Genomic DNA, 12,848 nt, shown 5'->3' with positions numbered 1-12,848 from the left:
GCAGTTGCCTCTTCATTAGGTTTTGGCTGTGCACCTATTTTCTCATTCTCTCTAGATGACCCTCTTTTACCTGTTTTCCTTTCATGTCTCCAAGGAGCAGGCTCAGTGGAGAAAAGAGTGTGAAACTCAACCTTCTTAGCAATGATGACAGAGCTTTGTTGAGTAAGAAGGTTCAAAGAAAATTAGGTAAGTTTTTTTTTTTCAAAGAAAATTTGTAAATTTTAATGCTCTCAAATTAGAACTATGAAATGTGCACATAAAATACTAAATGTGGGTATAAAATACTAAATAGATATAAATTTCAAAACAATAAACTAGGTTTGATTTTTCCACATGGTTAAAGGAATGGATTTTTAAAGGTGAATGGAATCAGGGCAAAGACAATGTTTACTATGTGTATCTCCATAGAAGTAACATAAACTTCAAAACACAAGAGGTGGTAAGTGTTGAAAATGTTAAAATGTTAAGTGCTTCATTGCTCTTGAACTTGTTTGGATGAGCAACTTCTAACTTTTCCAGTGTCCTCAATGATCTATGACTCATTTTATTTGTCCAATGGTAAATATTCAACCAAGGAAATGCTTGTACTTGACTCACATCCTGTAACTTCTAAAGATAATGGAGCTGATACAATACAGACATTTTGCTTTTACCAGGAGATTTAAATAAAACAACGTGAAAAGCTCTGGTTAACCTGAACATTACTAGGCATAGTGTTTTACAAAGCTGATGATATTGACCCCTCCTTTTTGTCATAGTGTAATTGAAGGTTTTCCTTGGCTAAGTCTCAAAATACATTCAAGTCCTAGAATACTGTGGGAAAAAGGTTGTGTGCTAACAGTTCATTGAGAACACTTCAAAGAATTACTAACAGTATAGTTTCAATGTTTGGGCTTCAACAGGTAAAAAATGCAGCAGTTCCAGCTTACATTTAAATAACTATATTTTGTAACTTAACTCTTCCTGGATTGTAAAAGAGAGCTTCAAAATTTCTTACCATTGCACTTAGATCATAAACAAATTACTTTTGCTCAAATGATTTCAAAATTAACCTTTTTGTGAGATGAGAGCTTATGGACTCTAAAATCATAATGTAAAATCATAATATAATATGATTTTATGTTAAAATATGATTAAAATATGATTTTAATGATGTAATATAAATATAATATACATTTTTAAATGAACCTGGGTTCATTTAAAAATAAGAGCCATTTAATGCTGTGTCAAATACTTATCTGTCAGAGGTAAATACTTCCTTAAGGTTTTTATAAAAATATAAATGCAAAACCAAAAATAAACAACAAAGTCACAACCCACTGAGGTGTATGTATAGGTACTTCTCAGAACAAGAAACTGAAATATACCTTCTGGAAAAGTAGCTCGGTAGTCTACAGATTCATTTGAAACCATTTCTGTTGTTGGGCTTACACTTCGGGCACTTACAAGCCTATCCAAATGAGGAGTGTGTACTCTTGCATCATAGCGAACTAATTCACTGCCCAGATCTTAAAACAGAGAGAAAGAAAGAGCTTGTTAAAGACGGCTATCATGGGTCCCAGGAGACTTTGACCGAGTGCCCAGAACTCATGGGTTTTATGGACTACGTATAAGACAGCACACACGAATGTATGACAATCTTAAACTGTAATGACTGTGTTCTTAAGGTAACTTCTAAAAACGAACCGTAACAAAAATGCACCTTTAATTTGCTTTCTCTTTTTCAGCCACAGGAAAAGCCCAAGTAGTAGTAAGAGTGCTATTGATATTGAGACAACACCAGCAATCAATCCTGTGAAATTCTGATCTGGTTGAACTATTACTTTTCCAAGGACGGTTGAAGAAATTGCTTGCTTCCACTAAAAATGACAAATAAAGAAAAGTCAGCATTTAGCCATGATAGACATTTATACTATACAGGTTGTAGCACAACCTCTTTGGGCCCCAAATACCACCTGGTTATTGCCATTCTACAAATGGCATAACTGCTTTCAGGATAGTAAGAGATTCCTCAATTTTGCTCCAGTGTTCAAATAATTAGGGGACACTGATCCCTGAAGTACTTATATGGTACTTAGCTGTTTGGATTTGTAACTAGGTATTAGGGATAAAAAGATCTACAAAAAAACAGGAATGAAGTGTAGAAGGGGAGACAGACATATAAATAAATGATTACAGTACAGTGTGGTATGTGCCATAGAAGTATGACTAAATAGTAATCAACAGAGACAATGGGACATTAATTCTGTCCTGGACGGTGGGGTGGAGGGCAGAGAAGACTTCCCATAAGAGGTAAATAATTGTACTGTTATGATGGAACAATAAAGTCTCAGAATACTTTTACTTCAGTTTTGATACACAGCAGAAATCTTTGAAGTCCCTTCTGGCTGTAACATTTTATGATTTTTAGGATTTATGGTCCTTCTGAAATTCCAACTCTGATCTCATGATTCAGCCTTTGATTTTCTAATTTTTGTGTGTTTTTCCATTTCATAACTTTTCAGAAGACTTCAGGAACCCTTTAAAAATCACTTACTCTTGGATAAATGTGGGATACATACAATGGAATATTATTCATCCACAAAAAGGAATGAAGTACCGACATATGCTACAACGTGGATGAACCTTGAAAACACTATGTTAAGTAAAATAGGCCACACACAAAAAGACAAATATTGTATGATTCCACTCACATGAAATATCTAGAATAGGCAAATTCTAGAGCTAGAGAGTAGATTAGAAGTTATCAGGAGCGGGAGGAGAGAAAGGTATGTGGAGTTGCTGCTTATTGGTTATAGAGTATCTGTTTGGGGTGATGAAAAAGTTCTGGAATTAGGTTATGCTGATGGTTATTCAACACTATGAATGAAATTAATGCAACTGAATTGTACATTTAAAAATGGTTAAAATGGCAAACATTATATTACATATATTTTACCACAATTCAAATAAATTGACAATATAATATACCAAAACCCATTGAACTATATACCCTTTCAATGGGTGAATTGCATGGTATGTGAATTACATCACAATAAATTTGTTAAAAAAAGAATAAGAAAAGATAACTTGCTTTGGTTCTAGGTTGTTTGATTCAGCTGTCTACATGAAAAAAGCTACTGTAAAGTAGTTTAATCCTTATTTTACTTTGTTTGATGCATGCACCTTCCTTTATTTATGGGACTCTATGCATTAGTGATCACTGTGATTGGCAGTGGAACACCGGCTCTGGCCTCCTGGGGTGGTGGGAGGCAGTAGAAGGACACTCTTGGAGGCATCCTTATTTCTTCTGAAAATTACAGCAAATTTTGGGAAGAGTGTGGCATGATGGAGAAGCAGTGTGGGTTGAAAGAACTTTTGAGATCTACCTCCCAATCTTGGGGAAGGAGACAATGTGACAAAAAAACTCACTATTTCTAAAATAACAACAGGAATGGAGGCTGAGTTGATGAGCCAAAACCCACACATAAATGAGCTTTAATGATTTATTTTAAGCCTGAGAATGACATAATTACACTGGCTTCCTTATTTACATCATGAGAGGAATGCAGGAATCCCACCTCTATATTTAGCTCGCTGTTCAATTTCAGCAGGTCATTGGGGACTGTGCATAAAACGGCTTCAGAATGTAAGTGTATATTCTCACAGCTCTTATTTCCAACTTTTAACACTTCACCTTTAACTGCTTCAGGGTCAATATCATTTCCCTGGAAGAAAAAAAAAAAAAGGTTGTTAACACTTCACAGTTCTGCAGGAATGCTAACAATGGCAAAAGAATATAAATATACTGCAAACACAGGCCATGTTGTTTGCCAAGGCACATGATTCTATGATACTGATTTTCATGGCAATTGGGATGGCTAAAGGGGAGCGAGACAATTTCAGGGCACGTATTAGTTAGGAATTATATAGCTTTTGCATCAAATTGGACCTTAGAGAAAAGGAAAGAGGTTCTTGCTTCACATCCTTAAACGCAGAATGATGTCTTACCTATCATCACCTCACTATTGTCTTCGGGGGGTATCAATGTTTGGCAAAAAAGACTCAATTTAGAGATTCTGTTGTTGCACTACCTAACGCTGCCTAATGCAGAGATTCTCAGCCTTGACTTTGCTTTTGGAATCACAGTGAGAACTTTAAAAAATACTGATGCCTGGGTCTCATCTCCTGAAATCTGATGTTAAATCGTTGTTAATGTATTAACACTGTATTATGTTATGCTAATATTAATATGTTCTTTCTTTGTTTGAGTTGGGTAGTTTACTTTCATCCTTCTTGCACACTTGAGTCCTATGCATAAATGAATTCACTTTTAAAGAAATTTATGTGAGATGCTGTATGACCATTATAATTTGAGAGCACAATTCTATTACTTTGAACAATTACATAGTTTCACAAAAAATTTTTCTAAAGTTAGTTAATGTGACATATTTAGTTAACTGAAGTTGCTATCAGGCATTTTAAAAACATCAACGTTTTGTTTGAGAAACCAGTAAGTAGCCTTGCAAAAGAAGTGCAAACCTAGGTATAATTTCTCATATCAAGACCTAATGGGTACAGTTATTTATTGAGCAAACTATTATTTTGAGGTGACATATATCAAAACATATTACTATTTTTCTTATGGATAAAGACCAGCCCATAATAGCTACAATGCTGCTACTTTGTTTTATATAATCTTTAATACTTGGCAAACTCCATTCACATACATGGTCTCATATGGATCTCAATAGATTGATTGGTCAGGCAGTTATTACTCTAGGAAAAGAAGTGGCAAGAAAATACTTCTTTATAACCTGATGTTGGAGTTTCAGATAAAATGGATATAGACAAACCCTATCCTTATGATACTTCTAAAAGCAGTATGTGTAGTCCATTGAACCAGGTCAGCCACACAGGCCGACACACACAGAAGCACATCAATCTAAGAGATGACTTCAGGGCTTCAAACGACAACTTGTTGGTTAGGTCTGAAGGGGGATAAAGCCCTTATCCACATAATGTAGGGAATTCAGGGAAAGACAAAGAAAAGAGATTAAAGAGCTGTAGGGTTTGATTTATGAGAAAATGTCTAAAATGTGTCTTGCTTGCTTAGATAATAACTAAGGTTGGGGGAAGGGATGAATGTACAACATTTGCGTTTCCAATGCTTATTGTTTCAGGCTTAGGATCTCCTTGGTTGTTGCATAGAGGCTTCTCTAAAACAAAAACAGATGACACATCCACATCACATATCACATATCTACATCTTATGTTATATGTAGATACCAGAGGATACATGGTAAGTAGTGACTTGTATAAGCAACTACTATCAGGTATATATATAATTGTTTTAGAGGTGTAAAATCCCAGATAGTACAAAAGTGATACTTGTAGCTCACTTCTATATAACAATGGGGCCCAAATAAAGAAAAAATTTCAAAAGGTATGGGCTAAATTTTGTCATTTAAAAGAAAATAAACATAGCTTTATTGAGATGTTAAAAAACTTCTATTTAGAACTTTTGCTATTAATTACATTAATATTTATTGTTGAATATTAACTATTATTAAATAAAAGTCATTCAACTGCTTCAGGGTGATTTCAGTCACTAAAATCATAATAAGTGGGTTTAAAAATAAAGCAACAAAAGAGAGAGCTTTCTGATCTTTAATCTCCAACAGACATAGAGCAATTTAGTTATAACCATCTCATACTATCCTGAAAATATACTCCCCCTGAAGTAGGTATTATTGCTTTACATATGAAGAACTATTATCTGCTTTACATATGGAAAACTATTATCCAGAAAGGGGCTAGATCATGAAGCAAATCAAATTCCGTTTGACACAAAATCTACTTACCATCTACTGTGTGTTAGACACAGTTCTAGTCACTGAGAATATAAAGATGAGTAAGGATTTCTTCCTCTCACTGCAATGTCAAAATGGATCCATTTCAAAAATAAAAACTAATTACGCCCAATGTGCTATATCAGGATGTACCAAGTCTCTTTCCTCGCCAACTCTGGCCTGGTGTGACATGTTTCTATCCAGGATTCAGGCCTGGGGACTCATGTCTGAGATGGCTACAGAACCGAGCAGATGGGAGTGGAAGTGGGTAGGATCTGAAAAATAACATTATGAGAGGAAGCGTCCTTCAAGTTTTCATACATCCAGGTGGCCACAGGCTGGGTTTGGGCAAGTCAGTACAGTTTGGCAGCAGGACCCAGCCAGGCGGGGGTCCAAAGTCCAGGGAGATCAGCAGTAGGAAATTAGTGAGGTGGTGGTGAGGGGGTGAGATTTACACTTCACATAGAGGACACAAGTCCCTCAACTTAGGAACCAAGCAATGAACCTTCACAGACAACTTCAGAACTGACTTCCACCACATGTTAATAGGCATTTTGGGGAAAACTTCCCTGGCCATTTGGGAAAAGGTAGGCAAACCAAAATTAAACTGGTGGCTTTGCTGGCTAGTTGGGGACCTTTACTACTAGGAACTACGAAACCACAGGAATAGACTTTTTACTATCTTTACTATTAGGTGCTATGAAACTACCCTGGAAAAAACAATATATATATTTATATATATTTTTATGTGTGTGTGTGTGTGTGTGTATATATATATATATATACACATCAGAATGCCCATTAACCTGGGCAGCACAAAGAAATACTAGTTTGAGAGTAAGCTATGAGCACCATTAATAAGAATAGGTCTTGACACTGGGCCAAATAACCTCTGAGAAAAGAATCCTTCACTTTTATCCTGTCTGGACTCAGAACTGAGTTCATGGTGGTTTTGACTGAGATTGAGGGGGAGAGTTGCAGATAAATTATTCAAAGGGAGAAGGACAACCTCTGGCTGGCTCTGGGCAGCAGGTGGATTGGGATGATTCAGAACCATGCTTCCTTCTTGATCCTTCCAATGTCCACACACTGATGCTTCACCTCCACCTGAGCTCTCAGCATTTGTTCTTGTGATGACAATGTCATAGACCAAGTCCCTGCTCCCTGCCCTGGCTCATCTTCCTGTGCTCCTTTCTCTTGTTTGACCTGACTTCTCCAGATTGAACTTTTGAAGCATCTTTATTCCCATAGATTCCTATATGCTGCAGAATAAGATAAACCCCCAAGGCAATGGCAGGCAGTCCTTGTTCCAGCAAGAAACAGAATACTTCTCTACTTTTCATAAGATATGCTCATGCATAAAAAGTCAGAAATAAGATACTTAGGGAGAAATATAGAGTTTCTTTAAACAGAATCAATTTTTAGATATTTATAAAATGTTAAGAGCTATTCCCCTTAAATAATTGCATAGATATATAAATAGCACACGATAGAAAAGTGTCTCTATGATGGTATTTTAGTATACATTAAATGAGAGTTAATATAAGAAATACTGTAATTTAGTGCATGCAGTGACAGAAGACCAAATTTGGAACAAAGAAGCCTGAGTGTGGGCCCCAGTTCTGCTGTTTGCTCCCTGGGTGACCCAAGACTAATCAGCTAATCTTCCTAAACCTTTGTTTACCTATCTACAAATGGGGGTCATCATCACTAACCTCCCAACTGCATGGGTCCACATGAGACTCAAATGAAATAAAACATGCCAAAGTACAGTGTCAACTGTAAAATTCCATACAAACATGAGCTGTTGTTGATAGAGGTTCTTGGGGAGTCATGGATACCCACAAAGAGGTGCCTACTTTTGATGACCACTGTCTACAACTGGTCTTGGGGGACTTGAAGCCTTGGCCATAAACTACCTTCTCCATCCATGGGGCTTGGGATTCATTCTGAGGGGTGACTTATGCTTGACCCCTATTGTGTTCTCTCATCCAAACTTGGCTCACCCTTTTGCCCATGGTGTAGTCACTGGGCTTATTACGAATTGAGGAACTCTCATAACTAGGGCAGGAAACGATCACAATCTCTTTTCAGCCTAGGAACTCTTGCATGCATGGCTGCATGAGGAGCATGAACTCTTCCTGGCAATAAAGAACATATCTCATTCTAAACACATGATTCTCTCCAGAGCACTTTCATTGATGAAGTACATGTTTTCTTTATTCTTTTCTTTTCTTTCTTTTTTTTTTTGAGATGGGGTCTAGCTCTGTCTCCCAGGCTGGAGTGCAGTGGTGCCATCTCAGCTTACTGCAACCTCTACCTTCAGGACTCAGGTCATCTTCCTCCCTCAGCCTCCTGAGTAGCTGGGATTACAGGCACCCACCACCACGCCCAGCCAATTTTTGTATTTTTAGTGGAGATGGGGTTTCGCCATGTTGGCCAGGCTGGTCTCGAGCTCCTGGCCTCAAGTGGTCCACCCGCTTCAGCCTCCCAAAATGCTGGGATTACAGGCATGAGCCACCGTGCCTGGCCGAGAGGTAGAAGTTTTAATGTGATCAACTTAACGTATTGATAAAGAGTTAGATTGCTGACACAACAAATATTCTCTTATGCCTTTGCTTTCCTCTCATACATAAGTGAAGTATGAAAAAATGTTGAATCATGATACTAAAATAATCTCCCTGAACTGCCGCTGCTCCCACTAGATTACTATTCTGTCACGTGGCAGGTGCTATACACTTGTTAGAGAAAGAGTTATTCTATATATAGGCAAGAAAATAAAGTGTTTTGTGCCTGTCTCTAGAAGACCCTTTCGCCATGCTGGGAATACCATTGACAGGCCGAGGATGATGCCAAATTATGTTTTTCTTGGTCCAGCAATTTTGTAGGATGTTGAATAATGGGTATTTAATTTATGGAAAAAGAAGTTTTCTCTTCCATAAAGACTGTGCTTGGAAGGGTAGGTAAAGAACCGTTTATCTCTAATCCCTTCATCATAGATACAGAAACAGAAAAATAGAGTTTCTCTGGGTGTAAAAACTATTTGCACATAAACCTTTGTTATCATCAAGAAAAACCAATTGGAATCTTTCAAATGGCAAAAACAGTAATTGTTGAAAGCAAAAGGTCACACTAGATTAGTTTTATTGAAAAAAAAAAAGAAGTGATAAAAGCTTATTTCTCCCTTTCTAAAACTAATTAAAGAAGCAGATGAAAGGACTTTGCTGTTGTAAACACACTGTTCATTGAAGCGGGCTTCCATTCAATTTCATGCTGGGCTTGCTTAATTATCGTACAAAACACAATAATGAGGTTAGTAAACTTGTATGAGCGTGAACATATGCATAAGTTGGGCTGTAGTTAAATTTTTGTTGAAAAAGTCAGAAAAATTTTGATGGAAATATATTATTACTTAGATGGAGATGTCCCATGAAAGCCTATATTGCACCCAAATAAAGACTATCCTATTGCTTTATGTTTGTTCATATTTGCATTCAGATCATCTTTCAAGAAAAAAAAATTTCTAAACGTTTTAACAACATGTTGAAGGATAAATATTTTGCTGTTTCTAGTGACTGCAGCTATGAATAATTCAAGTCTTGAGCATTTTGCCTGTGTTATTATTTGAAGTAGAAATAACTGAAGGGACATAAAAAAGCTGCACTCTAGTCTTTATTATTCTGCCACTCTTTTGTCACTTGTCAATCACTTAACCTTTCTGGGTCTTAGTGTTCTTTGTTTGCAACAGGCTTGCTTTAGAAAAGATGACCTGTTATTCTCTATTAAATTATATTTAGAAGCTAATATGTTCCTAAGGTGGCAGATATCTAGTTCCATTTACAAGTTAGCTTAGAGATGACCACACCCAGATACAAAATTCCAAGTATTACAAGGAAGTACAGAGATACAATTGATGCATTTACTTTCACAGCTCTTATGTTTTATCTTATAATGAGCACATTTAGGTAAAATGTCCGGGGAAACGTATAACATCAGCAAGATAATGCAGCACAGGGATCCTCTTTAATGGATTTGTGTCCCACATTTGCTACGTTTTAATACATACACAAGAAAGGGTTTTTAAATGGTTCATTAAAATGCAGTCCACGGTTATTCTTATCTTTTAGTTTTATGCCAAAAAGATTTGTTTTTCAGAGCTTATATATTTGCTGGTGTTGTATAAGATACAACGGCCAAGTACAACAATTGTATTCACATAGCTATGAAGTCAATTAAGTTTGAGCTGATGATTTAAGACAGTGTTTAAAGCATTTCTTACCTTAATTTCCAGTACATTTTCATTGCCCATTGAGATCATCACTGGCTTTTCAAAAGGCTTAAACACAGGATTATGTACATAAATGAGATCAAAGTATTTGGAAAGGATCCCATCTAACATGAAAAAGGCTTTGGTTTTCAGGGGGAGTTGCAGATTCAGCTGTTGCAGGGAAGGAGTGGTACAGCAGATTATCTCTGAATTAGAGCGATGCTGACATGCCTAGAGAAAGACACAATTATCCACTGTAAACAGAATACGGCTTGGCAACATCCACAGCAACTTTATAATTCACCACTCCAATCAATTGAAAATATAGAGTTTTTGAAAAAAATCTGTATTTAGCTTCTTAATGTTAGACTACACATTTCTGGAAACACGATACATGCAAAATTATCCAAACGACCCAGCCTTCAAAGAAACACAGACCTCCACCTGCCCAGCATAAACCATGCTGATGAATCTGAAGCTGGCCCTCATCCCATCATTTTATTTTCCTTAAGAAGACAGGACAGTCACCTGGAGGAATTGCCCCTTGTTGTGTGAGGCAGGCAGGCAGACTGGGAGCTGGGCTTTGTGGGGTTAGAAGGCTTTGGCTCCTCTCCTAGCTTTAACCCAAGCTATGGGAACAGAGGCAGGGCCCACACTAAATAACTCAGTTTCCTCATTTACGAATTAAGATGAAAATGCTATTTACCACGTAGGATACCACATGGTAAAGTGCTTTGTAAAGTGCCAAGCACCATATGGTGAACATGATAATTAACTATGTAGTTAGGTAATCTTATTAGTGTGTTTTAAGCTATTAATTATTGAATGATAGGTTTTGTGCAAAATGCTTTACAAGGTTGGTCTCATTTAATTCTCATGATAATCCTATCAGTGGGTATTATGATTATGCACAGTTTACAAATTAAGAAACTGAGCTTTGCAAACTTATGTCATTAGACCAGGTCACACAGGTTGGAGTGGCGGAATAGGGAATATAAATCCTAGGCCATTAACTCCAAAATTCAATGTCTTCGCTCCCATGCTATCTTTTTGTCCATGACATATTTTATATTGAAACCTTTTCCTATGCTCTCTATTTTACAAAGCCTCTGCTATTATTATTTCATGCCCTTTCATGTCTCATTTCAAATCTTCCTCTTTGGAATTCTGATTTATGGAATTTTGGAAAATGTAGCTTCCTCTTGATTGTACTTAGACTAAACCAGCAACACACAGTGGTACATCTAAGGTTAACAGTTGCGTTTTTCCCCCAAGGAAAAGACAAACAAGCAACAACATCCCTTAGATTTCCTTTTCTTTGACAAGTATAGTTGGGGATAAAACAATCACTTATGCCCACAATACAAAAAGGACTCAGGATATACATAAAAAGGACAAACAGAATTTGTTATTTGCTATTCTCTTTAAAAAATAATTAAAAAAAGATCTTACATTAAAAATGTTTATCAGCAGCAGATAAAACTTTTAGAGACATAATATGGATAAAATTATATTATTGAGTTTTATATAAAATTAATATTATAATGCTAAAAGCTATTTATTCCTAATGGACATGAACAATTTTACTGCCATCACAATAATTGTTTACATAACAAGGAATCTGAGAACTACACAATAAACTGCAGGCTTCTGGGGCGTAATGCACACGTTAACAAATTAATATACATTTTGTTATGAAGATGATTGTTTTTGTTTTGAAAGGATTAGAGTTTATTGGACTTAAAGTTATTGTGGCTGGACCTATATATCTAAATCAGACCTGACCAAGAGTTTTTATTTGTTAAATAATAAATGGGTTCAATTCATCATGGTCAGCTTTAAATTCTATAAGTGGCAGGGAACATAGAAGGAATACATATCTCTTTATAAAGTAGTTTTCACAAACGACAGTAAAACAAATAGCAAATAGTAAAATAGATCCACTGCATTTTTCACTCTTGTCCGATTCTAATGCATACTTCTACTGTACTAACATGTTTGTGGCTAAAACAACAGAAGTTTATATTTCCAGAAAAATAAACAAATAAGATGTTTATTGTCTACCATTGTTTGAATCATCCTTGGGATATGCAACTCTTATGTGTGACACCTAAAAAGTTTTTAATAAATATTTGATTACAAATGAATGACTGAAGCTAAGAGGCATTCTGCGTGTCACCTTAATGCTAGTGAGGGAGAAGAAAGGAAATTCAGTCATTATCTTAATAATGTACACTCAGCATTAATTTGATAAACTAATAATTTCTCAGATTTCTACTTTAAAAGGTCTCATACCAACACCAAAGAGGGTTACTGTTATTCTTATTTGGTTAATGAGAAATTGTTATGCTTAGTTGTGGAGAACTGATGTCCTTTAAATTAATAGCAGTGGTACTCTAACTTTGTTTGTGGCCATGTGTTGGGATTGGTTTCAAAATCCTTTGCTTCATGTGGTGACTCCCTAGAGCACAATTTCTCAGGAATATGATAAAAATCTAATAATACTCTTTAGAGGTGATGCAATGTGGCTGATTGAGAAGGCCAAGAAAAATCTTATTTGAAATGACCTTATTATTTGGTGATTTGGCTTGACATTTTTAGCCCCAAATTGGTTTTTGTAATTAAAGAACATTGTGGCTTTAGTCTTCAAGAAATATTGGATGGGGAATCTAAAAGGAAGTGCTGTAATTCAATCTATCACCCGACCAATCAAGACCTTGTTGAGCAAGAGCACTCAGAACTCTCATTCT

At 36.2% G+C, this 12,848-nt stretch overlaps 1 protein-coding gene across 2 annotated transcripts in view; it reads right to left on the bottom strand.

Annotated features, from left to right (window-relative positions):
• MET (MET proto-oncogene, receptor tyrosine kinase) overlaps positions 1-12,848 on the bottom strand; it is a 117,226-nt gene that overhangs the window by 21,016 nt on the left and 83,362 nt on the right. Inside the window, exons 12-15 of one of the 2 annotated variants that reach the window (XM_025379286.1) lie at positions 10,111-10,329; positions 3,561-3,707; positions 1,703-1,859; positions 1,368-1,508 (exon numbers count right to left, since the gene is read on the bottom strand). In XM_025379286.1, the coding sequence (XP_025235071.1) occupies positions 1,368-1,508; positions 1,703-1,859; positions 3,561-3,707; positions 10,111-10,329 (664 nt within the window). Of the gene's footprint in view, positions 1-1,367; positions 1,509-1,702; positions 1,860-3,445; positions 3,708-10,110; positions 10,330-12,848 lie in introns of those variants that run through there. The other variant, XM_025379287.1, reaches the window with a different exon arrangement.

This window comes from Theropithecus gelada, chromosome 3 (assembly GCF_003255815.1).
Source record: "Theropithecus gelada isolate Dixy chromosome 3, Tgel_1.0, whole genome shotgun sequence".
NCBI lineage: Eukaryota > Metazoa > Chordata > Mammalia > Primates > Cercopithecidae > Theropithecus > Theropithecus gelada.
This window is presented reverse-complemented; position numbering and strand designations above follow the sequence as displayed.